General features: G+C 44.9%; 1 protein-coding gene across 2 annotated transcripts in view; it reads left to right on the forward strand.

Moving 5' to 3' along the window:
• Window positions 1–2,302: 2,302 nt before the first annotated feature.
• Window positions 2,303–18,285, forward strand: part of Ern1 (endoplasmic reticulum to nucleus signaling 1) — a 110,063-nt gene continuing 94,080 nt past the window's right edge. For both annotated transcript variants that reach the window (XM_045158552.1, XR_006638915.1), the window contains exon 1: window positions 2,303–2,400. In XM_045158552.1, coding sequence (XP_045014487.1) covers window positions 2,341–2,400 — 60 coding nt within the window. In that variant the 5' untranslated portion in view covers window positions 2,303–2,340. The remainder of the gene's footprint in view (window positions 2,401–18,285) is intronic.

An 18,285-nucleotide genomic window follows, 5' to 3' on the forward strand; every position in this document is an offset into this window, starting at 1 on the left:
GCTACCTTACCAGGGTCACAGCGACATTTTCAATAGTCAGCAAGATGCCGGAATTACAGTACAGCGAGTTCCTTTCCTAGACATTTTTTGGTTTGTTTTGTTTTTTGTTGTTTTCGAGGTAAGGTCTCACTCTAGCCCAGGCTGACCTGGAATTCACTATGTAGTCTCAGGGTTGCCTTGAACTCACAGTGATCCTCCTACTTCTGCCTCCCAAGTGCTGAGATTAATGTGCGTGTGCCACCACGCCCAGCTTTGGAGTTTTAAAAATATTTATTTATGTGTGCTATATATTTATTTGTGTGCATGTGGGAAAGAGGCAGATATATAGAGAGAATGGGTATAACAGGGCCTCTAGCCACTGCAGACAAATTTCAGATACATATACCACCTTGTGTAGCTGGCTTTATGTGGGTCCTGGGGAACTGAACTTGGGTCCTTTGGCTTTGCAGGCAACCGCTTTAACCACTAGTCCATCTCTCCAGTCACACACCCCCTTTATTTTTTGTGGTAGGGTCTTGCTGTAGCCTAGGCTGACCAGGAATTCACTGTGCAGTTTCAAAGTGGACTTGAACTCACAGAAATCCTCCTACCTCTGCCTTCTAAGTGCTGGGATTAAAGAGGTGCACCACATCACCTAGCTTGACCGTGCTTTTTTTTTTTTTTTTTCAAGGTAGGGTCTCACTCTAACCCAGGCTTACCTGAAATTTACTCTGAATTCTCAGGGTAGCCTCAAACTCACAGCAGTCCTCCTGCCTCTGTCTCCTGAGTGCTAGGATTAAAGGTGTGCGTCACCACGCCTGGCTATAATTCTTTTTAAAAAATATTTTATTCTTATTTATTGAAGAAAAAGAGGGAGGGGGAAGAATGGGCGTGTTAGGGCCTCCAGCAGCTCCAAATGGACTCCAGATGCCTGTGCCACCTTGTGCATCTGGCCTACATGGGTCCTGGGGAATGAAACCTGGGTCCTTTGGCTTTGCAGGCAACTACCTAAACTGCTAAGCCATCTCTCCAGCTCTTGACTGTGAATTTGTGATACTCCTTCCTCTGTTTTCTCAGGGCTAGGATTACATGTCTGTGCCATCATGCCTGCCTCTACTTCTAGACTTAATTCTGTTGGAAAAAACACAAGGGATGTGACAGAGAAAGAGGCAGAAAGGGGAGAGGGGAGAGGATGAGAGAATGGGCACACCAGGGCCTCTTTCTCTGTGTGTCACCCTCAAAATAATAAAAGTAAACAAAAATAAAAAAATACTTCTCTTTACTCTGAATGTTAGTTTATTCTATTTCAATTAACATGAATTCCTCCCTCTCCCAGCTCAGTGGAGGGCAACTTGGGATCCAGTGACCACAGACCTGTGTGTGTATGTGTGGAGGGGTCCTTAATTTTAATATTCCACAAGCCCTCAAATAGACCTTGGAGTCCTCAGCCTACCAACTCACTCCCATGAGTTGTGACACATGTCATCTGGAGCGTCACGAGGTCAAGCTTTCAGGAGGCTACGTCTCCAAAGGTCACGTAAACACATAACGACAAGAGCAGCTCACACCATTTCCTTCTCATAATTTTTGGTGAATGACTTGGCCGTGGCTTATTTCAAAACGAAGGGGATGGCTGCTGGGCGGTGGTGACTTGGGGGTAATTCCTGAGCGCAAGGCCAGGCAGGAAAAGGACCTCGGGCTGGATGAGGCACAGCTGAGGGATCTTGGGCCGTGAACTTGAGAGACTGCAGCGGGGCCGAAGCCCGGGTTGGCAGGGATGTCCGCCCGCCTCAGAAACCCTTCGCTCTCTCCAGGACACACGTCGGGGGAGGCTGACCCCGGGCTGCTGGGCACCGGGGCCGCTGCCGTCCCTGCGGTCTGAAGCCGCGGGTACTTCGTTTGGGCTCCGGGGCCGCAAGTGGCTGCTAGTCTCCCCCAGCCTTGGACAGCTCCCTCCATTCAAAAGCACCGCGTCCCACCAGCCCCGAACCCCCGCGCGCCCGGTTCTACGGCTGAGGCGGCCGCAGCCCGAGGACAGGGAGGAGCCAGCCGGCCAGCAAGCCCCGCCCACCGCGCGGCTCCCGCGCCGACTCCGCCCCCACGCCGACCACGCCCCAGGCCCCGCCCCAGGCCCCGCCCCGACGCTGGCCACGCCCCAAGGCCCCGCCCGGACCGGAAGAAGCGGCGGCAGCCGGCGCTTATAGGTCTGGGAATGGGGGTGTCGCCGCCGCCTAGTCAGCTCTGTGTCCGCCGAAGCTGCGCCGGTGCCGTGCTGTCGTCGCGGCGCCCCCGCCCAGTCGTCAGTCCGCAACGCCCCCGGAACCGGCCGGCGGGGCTCGGAGCCAGGACCGCGTCCCAGCCATGCCGGCCCGGCGGCTGCTCTTCCTGCTGCTGCTGCGGCTGCTGCTGCCCGGCTCCGGGGTGAGTAGCGCCGGCGGCGGCGGCGGCGCGGGGACAGGCCGGGTCGTGACCTGGGGAGGGTCGCGCGGTGTCCGGGGCGAGGGAGACCTCAGTTCGGGGCTTGGCGGTGGCGGGAGCGGCGACGGGCGGTCAGGCGTCTTCCCGGCTTGGAATCACCGCCGTCGCCGGCCACGCCGAGGCGTCTCCGTGGCCAGCGTGGCTGTCGCGGTCAGCGTCTCCCAGGGCTCCGGGAGCTCGGACGCAACTTGGAGGTGTCCCCTTAGAAGGCTCAGGCCCTGGGTAGGAGGAGGCCCACCTGCCCGACCCTCCCGCACAGGTGGTTCCCCCCCACGCCCCCGGCTGTGCCTGCGCTGGCCGCGGAAGGACACCTGTGTGTGACCTAGGGCGGGGAAAGGGAATAAAGTGGAGTTTCCAATGCTTGTTTGAACTTTTCACAAAATGCAACTTGGAGAAGCGAATGCAACTGGGAATGGGTTAGCATTATTATTATTATTTTACCCAACTCGGTTCTGCCTACCTGTCTTTGTAGGTTTCTTGGTATTTGTGGAGCCACAAGGGCTTTGCTGCCAGTTCTTCTGGTTTGATCAGGGTCTGAACTAATGTATTTACTAAGCCAAGTAAGCTGCGGGTATTGGGCTCTTTTAAGACCCAATAGAGGCCACAGTTGGAGCCATGTCAAAAACAAACAAACAAACAAAAACCCAGAAAAACTGTCTTCTCACGTGTGGGAAACATCATCTTTTCAGGGGCAATGATAGGATCCCGTGTATATTGTCTTCATTACCTTCATTCAGGCCGCGCATATGGGCACCTTGGCCAAGGAGGACATTTTGTGATCATATTTGGCTTTCTTATTATTATGGTTGGAAGAAGTGAGTGCTCTTTTAAAAGTCTTGTTCAGGATGTGCGCGTGACATATTTGTACAAGTTCTGTTTAATGACCTCTTTGAAGGTACTGTGTTCCCTTTAATATGGCATATCATGTACCAGGTGTCCAGGCGGAGGGTTGACATTGTGGATCCGCAGGCCAGCCTCATTGTTAGCTCTGTGGCAAACTCTTTGAACTCATATATTTTAGGTAAATAATGGTCTGTGCTTCTGGAGTCACAAAGGTTTGGAAACTATTGGGGTAATAAATAAGTTCACCCTTTTCAAATTCAGTTTTTTTCTAAAAGAAAATGTGTATACACTTTATTTGTGACAGAACCTAGAAAAGCTTTTCTTATAATTAAATAGGAACTTCACAACTAGGCTCAACAGGTTTCAAACTTGAACATTTTCCCTTGGATTAGCTCATTACTGCCTAGCAGCTGCTCACAAATAAGAGTAGAAATAGAAAAAACAAGTATTTGACATATAATCAATCATTTCATATCTTCAGGGCGTAGGTGTAATTGGCTTCCTCCCCACCCCCATCTTTGAATTTACTATTCATTTGCCAGATTCTAGTGTTTTCCTTATTGAGTAAGGTAGGGTAAGGAGCCAAAAATAACTATTTAGCTTTAGTTGAGACTATAGTTTCAGTTCATGTAAATATTTCCAAATTGTATTTAGAAACCCAAACTTGCCAGGTACTCCAGACCCTTATCAAAAAGTTGCTTTACAGCTCTTAAGGTGAAAAAAAAAGAATTCTACGCCCACAGTGTTTCCCAGTAAATGTGTTTCACCTCCAAACATGGTAAGAGTTATGATTTGAAAATCGTAAGTGAAATGTGCAGCCCTATCTGTACTTAAAGTAAGCAGCGGGATGTTGTGCAGACACAGTGGCTGGAAAGTCACACTTGTGTTCTCGCTGGTCACTGGCTAGCTGTGTCCTCGGGTGGGCAGTTTTCCTTACAGGGAGTCTGTTTCTTGAGGTGTGAAACGGGAGTAGCTGGCATGTTTGAAGGAAGGTGCCTTGCATATAACAAATAATAAATGCATGCTCTCTTTATCTTTTCTCCAAAGTGCCTTTTACTGAATGGCATCACCTTTTAAATGCTATATTATGTCTCTGCTGGGAATTTTTTTTTTTTTTTTTGACAGTGTTAACCACCGTATTGGTGGTGATACTGTGATTTTCTTTCAAAAGTGTGCGCCTAAGTTCCAAGATCCTTATTACCTGAATGAGGCTCTTGCTAAATACAAAAAGTGCTAACTTCCTAACATTTTGGAGTCCCCCCCCAGACCATTTTTTCTTTTCTTTCTTTTTTTTTTTTTTTTTTTTTTTTTTTGAGGTAGGGTCTCACTCTAGCCCAGGCTGACCTGGAATTCACTATGTAGTCTCAGGGTGACCTCAAACTCACGGCCATCCTCCTACCTCTGCCTCTCGAGTGCTGGGATCAAAGGCGTGCACCGCCATGATTGGCTTGAGTTTTTCCCTTTCCTTCTAGACCCTTGTCTGGTATCTAGTGTTGGGTAGTGTTACACAGGTGCTAAATCATTCAGAAATCAAAATGATCAGAAGCATGTGAGGCCAAATACCTTCTCGGCTCAGCTAAAACATACCACCTTTATTTAGCTAGTATTTTGATTTGGTAAAGGGTTAAGAAAAAAAAAAATCACTGAGAACTGAGGACCATGTGTGTCTAGAAACACATTGTACATCTGGGAGATAAGTCCAACCAGAAATGTCCTTATTGGTCATTTTGATAGTTATCACTTGCATGCATTACCCTGGTGGGAGATAGGGAGCTATTGATACTGTGGCCATGAGGAGAATGATTCATTAAGTTTACATTATCAGTACTATTGATCATGAAATTAAACTGTACTTGCATGCATATGTATATTTCACTAATTCAGCTTTCTGAGGAAGGATGGCATTTTATTTTATTATTTTCTTTTTCTGTTATTTATTTGAGAGAGAGCGAGACAGAGAAAGAGAATGGGTGCACCAGGACCTCCAGCTGCGGCAAATGAAGTCCAGGTGTGTGTGCCTCCTTGTGCATCTGGCTGACATGGGTTCTGGGGACTTGAATCTGGCTCCTTTGGCTTTGCAGGCAAGCGCCTTTACCAATGAGCCATTTCTGTAGCTCAAGGATGGCATTTTAGAATGCCAGGGAAAGTGTGTATGAGACCTATTCTCAAGAATTTTCAAGCCAGGTATGGTGGCACACACCTTTTTTTTTTTTTTTTTTTTCTGGTTTTTCGAGGTAAGGTCTCACTGTGGCTCAGGCTGACCTGGAATTCACTCTGTAGTCTCAGGGTGGCCTCGAACTCTCGGCGATACTCCTACCTCTGCCTCCCGAGTGCTAGGATTAAAGGCGTGCGCCACCACGCCCAGCGCACACACCTTTAATCTCAGCACTTGGGAGGCAGAGGTAGGAGGATCGCTGTGAGTTCAAGGCCAGCCTGAGAATACAGAGTGAATTCTAGATTTAGCCTTTGCTAGAGAGAGACCCTACCTGGGAAAAAAAACAAAAAGAGAAAAGAAAAAAGGAATGTTATGATGGATCATATTCCTGAATTATAAATCCAGTGAGCTATATAAGATTTTTGTTTTCATTTTCACATTGTGTGATGGAACAGTCTCACCTTCATGTCAGGGAGGTAATTATTTGTTTACCTCAGGTTTTTGATTCCCATTTTTCTTTTTTCTTTATTAGAGAGAGAGAGAGAATAGGCATGCCAGGGCCTCTAGCCATTGCAAACGAACTCCAGATGCATGTGCCATCACGTGCATCTGGCTTACGTGGGATCTGGAGAATCAAACCTGGATCCTTAGGCTTCACAGGCAAGTGCCTTAACTGCTAAGCCATCCCTCCAGCCAACTTTTCTTTGTTTATTTTTTCTTTTTCTTTTTCTTTTTTTTAATTTAGCTAGGCGTGGTGGCACACACCTTTAATCCCAGTACTTGGGAGGCAGAGGTAGGAGGGTTGCCATGAGTTCGAGGTCACCCTGAGATTACATTGTGAATTCCAGGGCAGCTGGGGCTAGAGTGAGACCCTACCTCAGAAAACCAAAAAAAAAAAAAAAAAAAAAATTATTTATTTGAGAGAGAGAGAGTGAGTATGGATGTACCAGGGCTTCCAGCCCCGTAAATGAACTCCAGATGCATCCACCCCCTTGTGTATCTGGATTATGTGGGTCCTGGGGAATTGAACCTGGGTCCTTTGGCTTTGTAGGCAAGTGCCTTAATCACTAAGCCATTTCTCTAGTGTGTCTCCCATTTTTCATGTTGAAGAATCATTAGATAGCTGTTTCATTTTCATTAGAAACCTATTTGCTTTTGAGACCCAAAAGTAATTTTTTTTAGGTTTTTTTTGTTCATTTATTTATTTATTTATTTGAGAGTGACAGACAGAGAAAGAGACAGAGAGAGAGAGAGATATTGAGAACGTGCGCGCCAGGGTTTCCAACCACTGCAAGCGAACTCCATATGCGTGCGCCCTCTTGTGCATCTGGCAAACGTGGGTCCTGGGGAACCGAGCCTCAAACCGGGGTCCTTAGGCTTCACAGGCAAGCGCTTAACCGCTAAGCCATCTCTCCAGCCCCCAAAAGTAATTTTTAAATCCAGTATTTTGCATATCTTATAATGATCAAATGTTTCCCTCAAAGAAATGACACAGGGGAGAAATGCCTAAGCTGTCAATTAATGGATTCAGTTGGTATCATCTTCAAATAACTTGGGTGTCTGTAGCCTAGCAATACGATTAGAGTGTGTTGCTGGCTTAAAAAATAGGAAGAGTGAATCATACTCTGTGAATAATGCATATGCTGGTGGGATGTACTTCCCAGAAGCTTAGAATGGCTTCCTATCTTTGTCTGTACACTGTCCCATATTTGGTTTCAGACTCATCTACCTCAGAGCAACATGTTGCAGAGCTACAAAGAAGAGTGTTGCAGACCAGATATAGACTGGGAAAAGTAGAACTTAACAAAAAACAACAAACAAACAAACAACCCTTGTTTAAAAAAAAATTTAACCATCATTCCTGCAAAAAAGTATTTGAGTTTTTGTGTCCAGCCACAGGCAGAGGCTAAGCGTCTGGTTGCCTAGCAATTGCCCTGGCTGGTCATGCGTGTTTTTTTTTCCATTTTTCATTATTCAAAGGAAAGGCATATTGCCTTTCTTCACAGTTTTTGTGTGTATGCTGCTTTCTGTATGATAACAAGAAGAAATTTCTAAAAGTCTTTTGAGGGCTGGAGAGATGGCTTAGCCATTAAGGGCACTTGCTCGCAAGGCCTGACAGCCTGGGTTCAGTTCCCCAGTACCCACGTAAAGCCAGATGAACAAAGTGTGGCATGCATCTGGAATGTGGTTGCAGTGACAGGAGGCCTTGGAATGCCCATTTTCTCTCTCTGCCTTTTCTTTCTTTCTCTCAAATGTTTAAAAAAATTTTTTAAGTATGAACCTGGCCAGGCGTGGCAGTGCATGCCTTTAATCCCAGCAGAGGTAGAAGGATCACTGTGAGTTTGAGGCCAGCCTGAGACTACATATGAATTCCAGGTCAGCCTGGACCACAGTGAGACCATACCTTAAAAAAAGAAACAACAGGTATGGTAGTGCATGCACACCTTTAATCCTAGCACTTGGGGGACTGAGGTAGGAGGATTGCTGTGAGTTCAAGGCTGTCTTCTTCTAGGCATTGCACATGAATGGGCTCATACAGTGTGTGGTATCAGAACTACCGTCCTTAATCTAGCATGTTCTTCTCAAGGCTCACCCATGTAGAACGTGTCAGCAGTGCCCCTTCCCTTCTTAATTGCAGAAGAACATCCCGTATGTGGGTACATCACATTTTGTCTAGCCATCAGTAATTGGACATTTGGGTTATTTGTACTTTGAGTGGATATTTTCATTCTTGGAGTGGAATTGCTGGGTCCTATGCTAACTCTAGTCTGACCTTTTTAGAAACTGCCAGACCATTTTCCCAAAAGCCTCTGGGCCACCTCCCATGCTCCCCCCAGTGTAGCTGAGGACACCGACAAGTGAGTAAGGTAGCTCTTCCTGGTTTTGGTTTGACTTTCTTTGGTGGGTAATCTCCTAACATCTTGATGTATATCCTCCTAGACATTCTTCCTGCTGATACAGGTCATACTTTTCTTCCCCACACTGAAACATGGAGATCTTTCTGTCTTTCTTTGTGCCTGCATAGTACTTCTCTGAATGGACATATCTCAGTTTGACTACTCAACCATTTAGATAGTGAGGCCTTTTTTGTTTTTTGTTTTTGGCTTTTTGAGGTACAGTCGCACTCTAGCTCAGTCCAACCTGGAATTCACTATGTAATCTCAGGGTGGCTTTGAACTCATGATGATTCTCCTACCTCTGCCTCCCAAGTGCTGAAATTAAAGTCATGTGCCACCATGCCTTGCCCTGAAGCTGTTATTTATTTATTTTTAATTATTTTTTTTTGTTTTTTAAATATTTGATTATTTATTTGAGGGAGAGAGAGAAAGAGGCAGATACAGAAAGAGAGAATGGGCACTTCAGGTCCTTCAGCTACTATAAACAAACTTCAAACACACGTGCCACCTTGTGCATCTGGTTTATGTGGGATATGGGGAGTCAAACCTGGGTCCTTAGGTTTCGCAGGCAAGTACCTTAACTGCTAAGCTATCTCTCCAGCCTCCTTCCACCTCCAACCCCGAGATAGGGTTTCACTGTAGTCCAGGCTGACCTGGAATTCACTATGTAGTCTCAGGGTGGCCTTGAACTCATGGTGATCCTCCTACCTCTGCCTCCCGAGTGCTGGGATTAATTAAAGACATGTATCACCATGCCGGCTCTAATTTTTTAAAAAATATGTTTTATTTATTTATTTATTTATTTATTTGAGAGAAAGAGACTGAAAGGAAGGGAGAAAGAGGAAGGAAGAGAATGGGCATGCCAGGGTCTCCAGCCACTGCAAGTGAACTCCAGGTACAAGCACCCCTTTGAGCATCTGACTTATGTAGTTCCTGGGGAATTGAACTGGGGTCCTTTGGCTTTGCAGGCAAACGCCTTAACCACTAAGCCATCTCTCCAACCCTGAGGCTGTTTTAATTATTTTCACCACTGGGAACAATTTGATGAACCGTGTTGTTGCTAAACTAACTTTTGTATTTTTAAATATTGAACTTAAATTATTTGCAGGGAATGAGTTCTAAGAACTGAAATTGCAGAATCTGTACTGATTTACTCTGAACCCTCAAGCAGTGGTGCTGTTTCCAGAGACACAAAACTAAGCTTAAATTGGTTTTGTGATAGCCATTTTTAAAATAAGCAATGTGGATTTTAAGGTGGGTGAAAATGTTTTGTTTATATTTTCAGGTATTAACTGTATAGTGTCTTTGACACCCCATGTACCTAGGAGCTATGTAAAAAATGCTTTGTTATGGTTTATTAAACAGCTCCTTTGCAGCCATCTTTGGTATGCAGTGGTTTCAGATTATCTTTCTTTCTTTTTTTTTTAAATTTTATTTATCTATTTGCAAGCAGAGAGAGAAAGGAGATAGAGAATGGATGTGCCACAGCCTCTAGCCACTGCAAACAAACTCCAGATGCATGCGCCCCATGTGCATGTGGTGTATGTGGGTACTAGAGAATTGAACCTGGCTCTTTTGGCTTTGCAGGCAAGTGCCTTAGCCACTAAGCAATCTCTCCAGCCCTCAGATCATCAGAGCAGATGTGGCATTCAGGAGCACCCTGAAATACCTCAGGGTAACCCTAAAGCTTTGGTTTCAAGGATAGCCTGCTTCCTGCAAAGATTTTTTTGCATGGTGGCTTAGGAGGCCTTTTCAAGTTTTGCCCCAAGACTGTTCATAAATCAAGTGCTAATGTATTGGTTACCCTGGTGGAGACTGCTGTCCGTAAAACATGTGGCCTGTCCCTATCGCTGTGCTTCCTGGGAAGATCATAGTAGCACTGACAGTAAAGTAACACCTTAGGTTTTTTGTCTTTTTTTTTGCTTTGACTTATTTTCTCACAAACATACCTGAACTTGTTTATAACCATGTGTCACTTTCAAAATTATTACTCCTCCTTGGTCAATTTACATGTTATACGAATCAGTTTTTTTTTTTTTTTTTTAACTTTTTGGTTATGCCATTTATAACTTTCTAGTTATATTATTTAATAACTTATCTACTTCATCATCACATAACTTTAAAACAAAAAAACAAATAACTAAAAAAGAAAGCTTTTAAAAAGCATATATTGGGACTCAGCAGTTAAGGCACAGCCTTACAGCCAGGATTCAATTCCCCAGTACCCATGTAAAGTCAGATGCACAAAGTAGTGTATACATCTGGAGTTTGTTTGCAGCAGCTGGAGGCCCTGGATGTCCATTCCCTACCCCTCTGTCTCTCTCCTCTCTCTCTGCTTGCAAATAAATAAATAAAAATATTAAAAACATGTTTATTTTTAAAATTATTTATTTGAAAGAGAGAGAGAGAGACAGATAGAGAGAGGCAGATAGATAGAGAGGGAGAGAGAGAATGGGCATACCAGGTCTTCTAGCCACTGCAAATGAACTCCAGGCTCATGTATCACCTTGTGCATCTGACTTTATGTGGGTACTGGGGAATCGAACCTGGATCCTTTGGCTTTGCAGGCAAGCACCTTAATGCTAAGTCATCTCTCCAGCCCCACTTTTTTTTTTTTTTCCAAGGTAGGGTCTCACTCTAGCCCAGGCCGACCTGGAATTCACTATGGAGTCTCAGGGTTGCCTCGAACTCTCGGTGATCCTTTTGCCTCTGCCTCCCAAGTGCTGGAATTAAAGGTGTGCGCCACCATGCCCGGCACTTTATTTTTTTAAATATTTTATTTACTTATTTATTTATTTATTTATTAATTTGCAAGCAGATAGACAGCCAGACAGACACACCAGGGCCTCTGCTAACAAACTATATGCATGTGCCACTTTGTGCATCTGGCTTTACATGACTACTGGAGAATCGAACCTAGGTTGTTAGACTTTTTAGGCAAATGCCTTAACCACTGTGCCATCTCTCCAGCCTCATATGTTTACTCTTAAACCAGTGATCCTTACATAACTTATTCCAGTTCCTTCCAGTCGTCTTGTACTACTTTTACATGAGTCATGTTTCAATTTTGACCACAGCTCTATTACTTAGTTTGAACGCAATGTTTATTGAGGACACTTTGGATTAGATTCTTTACTTGTTTATTGAAATGAAATCCATTCTTAAATCAGCAGGACCTTCTACCACGTAGGGAATTCAAAAGTGTATTCTTTGAAGGGACTTTCCAAGAAAAAAAAAAAAATTATAGCTTTTTTTTTTTTTTCTTTGCTCTTTGGCCATTTTGGCTACTGCTTTTGGTTGGGACCCGTCCTGCCCTTAGGAAGATGGCCTCAAAGAAGATGAAAATGTCCCTGGAGTCCAGGCTCCGACTTGTTGTGGAAAATGGAAAGTACATGCAGGGGCACAAGCAGACTCTGTAGGTGATGAGACAGGGCAGATTTCCAAAATTGGAACTTGCCAATCACTGCCCAGCTTTGAGGAAATCTGAAATAGAATATTAGGCTATGTTGGCCAGAACTGATGTCCATCACTACGGTGGCAGTAATATTGAATTGGGCACAGCATGTGGTAAATACTATAGTATGCACACTGTCTCTCATTGATCCAGGTGATTCTGATATTAGAAGCATGCCAGAGCAGACAGGGGAAAAGTAAACCATGTAAAAATTTTCTTTAATAAAACTTGCCAGAAGCTTGTTTAAAAAAATTCTAGGAGTATTTTGTGCTCTGATATCATATATGAATAAATGGACAGCCTCCCCGGGGCACTGGATCCAGGTGTATTAGACTGTACCATGGTGTTGCAGTCAGGTTTGCATTTCTGGTAGAAATCACCCAACCAAGAGCACCTTGTGGGAAAAAGAGGTTTATTTTGGCTTACAGGCTCGAGGGGAAGCTCCATGACGGCAGAGGAAATGATGGTATGAGCAGAGGGTGGACATCACCCCCTGGCCAACATAAAGTGGACAATAGCAACAGGAGAGTGTGCCAAACACTGGCAAGGGGGAGCTGGATATAACACCATAAGACCACCCCCAACAATACACCACATCCAGGAGGCTTTAATTTCCAATTGTCGCCAGTTGGGGAACCTAGCTTCCACAACAATTAAGTTTATGGGGGACACCTGAATCAAACTACCATATGTGGTATCTTGGCCATCTAGTCAAACAAGTTGTAATTTTTAAATTTTTAGTTTATTTATTGATTTAAAACTTTTTATTTCGTTTTATTTGTGAAAGAGATAGGGAAGGAGGTAGGTAGATAGAATAGGCGTGCCAGGGCCTGTAGCCTCTGCAGACTCCAGCTATATGCGCCACCTTGTGCAGCTGGCTTACATGGATACTGGAGAATCAAACCTAGGTCCTTTGCCAGTAAGCATCTTAGCTACTAAACCATCTCTCCAGCACATGCTGTAATTTTCTTTTCCATAAGGAATACAATGTCTGTCCCTCATTAACAGTGGGAACATATTAGATAGAGCCTTGGAGAGTGGGGTTCAGGCATATGCCACCCCCACTTCCTGTCAGGCATGATTCTTCCCATCCAAGTTGGAACTCTTACCCTCTAGAAAAATAGATAAGAAATTTGGGAGCCGGTCGTGCTGGTGCACGCCTTTAATCCCAGCACTCGGGAGGCAGAGGTAGGAGGATCACCGTGACTTCGAGGCCACCCTGAGACTACATAGTGAATTCCAGGTCAGCCTGGGCTAGAGTGAGACCCTACCTTGAAAAACCAAAAAAACAAACAAACAAAAAAAACACAACATTGGGGGCAGAGAGGCCTGGTTACCCATCCAAGGTCATGTTTGAGTGGTGGAAGGAACTTTGGACACGATCTTCCTGCTCCTGTCAAAAGCTGCTCCTGTGGTGCTTAGGTCATGAGAGAGAGAGAGAGAGAGAGAGAGGGAGGGAGGGAGGGAGGGAGGGAGGGAGGGAGGGAGGGAGGGAGGGAGGGAGGGAGGGAGGGAGGGAGAGGGAGAGGGAGGGGAATGAATGGATCCATCAGTCCAGTTTCCCCACTTGAACTCAAGGAGGGAACCGAGTAGGGGTGCCATGAGTCTTCCAGAGGTCTGGAGAAGGTCAATCTGGTAGGCTTGCTTGAAAGCTTCTGGAAAATTCTCAGATGATGATCCATGTCCACCCACAAGAGTCGTGGCTTCCTTCCTACCCCATTTAGTGGCAGTGTGAAGACAGATTGTGGTAGAGGCTCTGCCTTCATCTGAGACATTCTGTCAGGAAGTCGGGCTATTTTCAATGGAAGCAGCTCTGAAGAGAGTAGAGGTGAAGAGGCCAGTCAATCCAGTTTCTCGTTTAAACTAATTTCTTTGCTTGAGGTCTAATAATATCCAAGCAGGTGCATGTTTTTCAGTAACATCTTGCCTTGTAATATGTCTGAAATAGCAAAACTGAAAGTCTTATCTTAGAAACCTTTAACTGAAGTTGCTCCTTCCTGAAAAGATAGAGCTCTCTAATCACCGGGCTGGCTCAGTTGGCCATCGCAGAAGAGCCCGCCTCCCAAATGGTTCTACAAGGGAGCTGGCCTGGGATGATAGGAAAAAGTGACCATGACCACAACAGACCACAGGGGAGGTACTCAGGTTAGCCTAGGTGGTTCTGGGAAGGAGAGTATAAGAGAGGAGGGGCCAGGAAGGTGCCCTGGGTTTGTGTGTGTGACTTCTCTGGATGACCATGCTGGAGGCTGGAGAATGGCCTTGCCTTTACCTTCCCTGTGAAGTTCAGCCTGGTGTGTAGTGGGCAGTCAGCAAATACTGAATTTCTCTTTGAGGCTCATTAAGATCAATAAAGCAAGGGTCTGTTACAACATCAAGTAAGTGGTTTGTGGACTTTGAGGGTTAGATGGGGAGAGATAGACAGCTGTCTGTTAATGGAATCTCACTGGTAATGTATGTTTTTATGCAATTCGAGGGGCTTGCAGGATGTTTGCTTGAGTGGACATGACCCAAATGTGTGGCATTTTCTTAATGGGCTCCTCATATCAGCAGTGAGATTAACTTTTTCCATTGCCAAGCCCCTTGAGATTAATGGTTGGTGATTGTTCCATGTCCTTTTCATTTTTCACTCAGCATGATGTCTCACTATGAAAAATGAACCTTGATCCATGGTTGTCTATGTATTAAACATGATTTACTTAGTTGATAATTCACAATTATAATTCAGAGCCATCTTGTTCTCCAGTGGATTATCACCCCCCCCCCATTTCAGATGAGGGAGTAATTGTCTAGGTCTTGGCTGTGTTTGTCATGGAAACTGAACTTCATAAATTTTCTGAACAAATAGGGCTGTCAGATCCCCAGAACCTGGTATTGACATTGATCTCTGGTTGAGCCAGAGGAGTTTGTTGACTAAGACAAATTGAATCTCTTCTTGAAAAAATTGGCCCATGGCTCACTCCTAAGGGGCCCATTGGCATGAGCGAAGCCTCTGCACTGAAGGCCACAGCTGCCATGAGGGAGGACATGCGCTCTTTGAGGACGTGCTTCCTGGCCCCAGCTCAAACCAGCCATCTGGGATCACCTGGGAAGCTAGTAAAAGGCCATGTCCAGGTGTTGTCCCACGTGAAGGAAATCCAAATCACCGTGCAAAAGGCCTGGCACCGTTTTAAAAAAGGGCTTAAGCCTCAGGTGACGAATGTGCAGCCAGGTTGAGACCTTTAGATTTCCTGTGCCTTAATCCTGGACAGAGCAAATGCACTTGCATGTATCCAGTGATGTCACCCAGCACTCTGCCAGAGAAGCCGCCAGCTCACCTTATGGAGAGGTTGGGATGACTGGTTCTGGTAGTGAGTGGCAGGACTGGAAACAGCACCCACCATTATGTTTTAACATACAAGACTGTATTGCTCAATTTAACTTTTCTCTGTTTTTGTTTTTCCGAGGTAGGATCTCACTGTAGCTCAGGCTGACCTGAATTTCACTGTGTAGTCTTAGGGTGGCCTCGAACTCATGGCAATCCTCCTACCTCTGCATCCCAAATGCTGGAATTAAAGGTGTGTGCCACCACGCCCGGATTTCTTTTTGGTTTTTCAAGGTAGGTTCTCACTCTAGCCAGGCTGACCTGGAATTCACTCAGTATTCTCAGGCTGGCCTGGAACTCACAGTGATTCTTCTACCTCTGCCTCCTGAGTGCTGGGATTAAAGGCATGCACCACTATGCCCTGCTTTTTTTTTTTTTTAAGATTTTATTTTTATGTATTTATTTATTAGAGAGAGTGTGAGTGAGAAAGGGCATGCCAGGGTCTCTAGCCACTGCAAATGAACTCAGACGCATGTGCTACCATGTGCATCTGGCTTATGTGGGACTTGGAGAATTGAACTGGGGTTCTTAGGCTTCACAGGCATGCACCTTAATCGCTGAGCCATCTCTCCAGTCCCTGCTTTTTTTCTTCCTTCCTTCCTTTTTTTTTTTTTTTTTTTTTGATGGAGTTAACTTTTTTCCTCTTCCTTCTTTCTTTTTTAATTTTTTTTTTGTTGTTTTTCAAGGTTCTTGCCTGCAAAGCCAAAAGACCCAAGTTTAGTTCCCTAATAACCATATAAAGCCAGATGCACAACGTGGCACGTGCGTCTAGAGTTCGTTTGCACTGGCTAGAGGCCCTGGCACACCCAGTCCCTCTCTTTGCCTCTTTCTCTCAAATAAATAAAATAATTTTTAATATGCTTTATTTTAGGGAGGTGTTTCAAGGTAGGGTCTCTCTCTAGACCAGGCTGACCTGGAATTCCTTATGTAGTCTCATTGTGGCCTTGAACTCACGGCCATCCTTCTACCTCTGCCCTCCTGAGTGCTGGGATTAATGGCGTGCACCAACATGCTCAGCAAATAAACTTTTAAAAAAGGACTCTTGCTGGACGTGGTGGCACACGTCTTTAATACTAGCACTTGGGAGGGCAGAGGTAGGAGGATAACCATGAGGCCACCCTGAGACCACATAGTTAATTCCAGGTCAGCCTGGACCAGAGTGAGACCCTACCTCAAAAAAACAAAAGCAAAAAAAAAAAAAAAGGACTCTTAAATATATAAATGTAAAAAAAAAAAAATGAAAAGGGGGTTGCTGGTAGGGATGGCTTAGTGGTTAAGGCATTTACCTGCAAAAGCCAAAGGACCCAGGTTTGATTCCTCGGGATCCACATTAGCCAGATACACAAGATGGTACATGCGTCTGGAGTTTGTTTGCAGTGGCTGAAGGCCCTGGTGCGCCCATTCTCTCTCTCTCTCCCCCTCTTTTGTCTCTGTCAAATAAATAAGTAAATAACTGTAGAAAAAATTTTAGAAAATGTAATGCAGGAGCCGTGGGTACTTTTTTCTTTGAGTATAAACTTGAACTTGCTGTTATCAATGACCTGGTAGCTGGCCTTATATTCACATACCCTTGGCTATTGAAAGATAAGTGATTTAGACAGGCACGTGTTGTTGTCGTCGTTGTTTTGAGGCAAGGTCTCACTCTAATCCAGGCTGATACTCCTACCTCAGCCTCCTGTGTGCTAGGATTTAAGGCATGAGCCACCCTATCTGGCTTTATTTATTATTTTTATCTTCTTGGTTTATTACAAGGCCTGAGAATTGATACAGTACAGCTTCCCAGATTCCCTCACAGATCCCTAACAGGTCAAGTCTTCCTTGTGGTTTTATAAGCAAGAATGCAGTAGCTAGGGAAGTGGAGACAAGGAATTTGTAGAAGGAGTAAGCTGGGCTTGCACAGTGTGCAAGAGTGACGCGTGTGAGTCAGTGACACTGCCACATTCCCATGTTCTGCACGTCACCTCTCACAGTAGGCAAGGTATCGGCTCAGGAGATACTCAGCACTGGATGACTCCACACAGCAAGACCTGTCTATATACAGTAGAATAGTATCCATCATGAAAAAGAATAAAGGGCTGTCACTTGTGACAACATGGATGGAACTGAAGGGTCCTGTGGTGAGATAAGGCACATGTAGACAAGCATATCACATGTTCTCATTCGAAAGCCAGATAAGTTGATGCCATAGAAACAGATGGCAGACTAGTGGTTGCCAGTCCAGGCACGGTGGCACATGTCTGTAATCTCAGTGCTTGGCTGAAGCAGGAAAATTGCAATTTTTTTATTTTTTATTTTACTTTTTTTAGTTTTTTGAGGTAGGGTCTCACTGTAGCTCAGGCTGACCTGGAATTCACTATGAAGTCTCAGGATGGCCTCGAACTCACAGCAATCCTCCTACCTCTGCCTCCCAAGTGCTGGGATTAAAGGCGTGTGCCACCACGCCTGGCTAAAAGTTGCAAATTTTAGATTAGCTTAGGCTACATAGCGTAAAGCCCTGCTCAACAAAGAAATAAAAGTAAAATAAATAGGGGCAGGGACATGGGTTAGTTAGTAAAGTACTTACCACCATGAGGGTCTGAGTTTGGAACCCCAGCACCCATGTAAAAGGCACAGGTATCAAGACAAGTGTTTGTGTCTCAAATGTGGTATGGCAGAGACAGGAGGAGCCCCTGGTACTAGTCTGGCCAAATTGGTGAACACCAGGCTCAGTCAGACGCTGTCTCAAAGAATAAGGTAGAGAGCCACTGAGGAATACACCCAGTGTTGACCTCTGGCCTCACATGCACACACACGCCTGAGCACCAGCACGTGCACACACACACACACACACACACACACACACAGAGTAATGGTTTATCTGCTAAGGGACGGGTTTGAGCGAAGGATTGAGATGAGCAAGTTATTGGGTACAAAAATATGGTTAGACCAGAGGGAAGAGTTCAGTAGCACAATGGAGTAACTATAATTGACAGTAATTTATTGTAGATTTCAAGATAGAATTTGAATGTTTCCAATACAAATGATAAATGATATTGACTTGATTGTTGCACATTGTGTGTGTGCACCATATATTTATCAGTAACACATTGGGTGTACATGGATATGTGCAGTTATTGTA

This window comes from Jaculus jaculus, chromosome 9, assembly GCF_020740685.1.
Source record: "Jaculus jaculus isolate mJacJac1 chromosome 9, mJacJac1.mat.Y.cur, whole genome shotgun sequence".
Lineage (NCBI taxonomy): Eukaryota > Metazoa > Chordata > Mammalia > Rodentia > Dipodidae > Jaculus > Jaculus jaculus.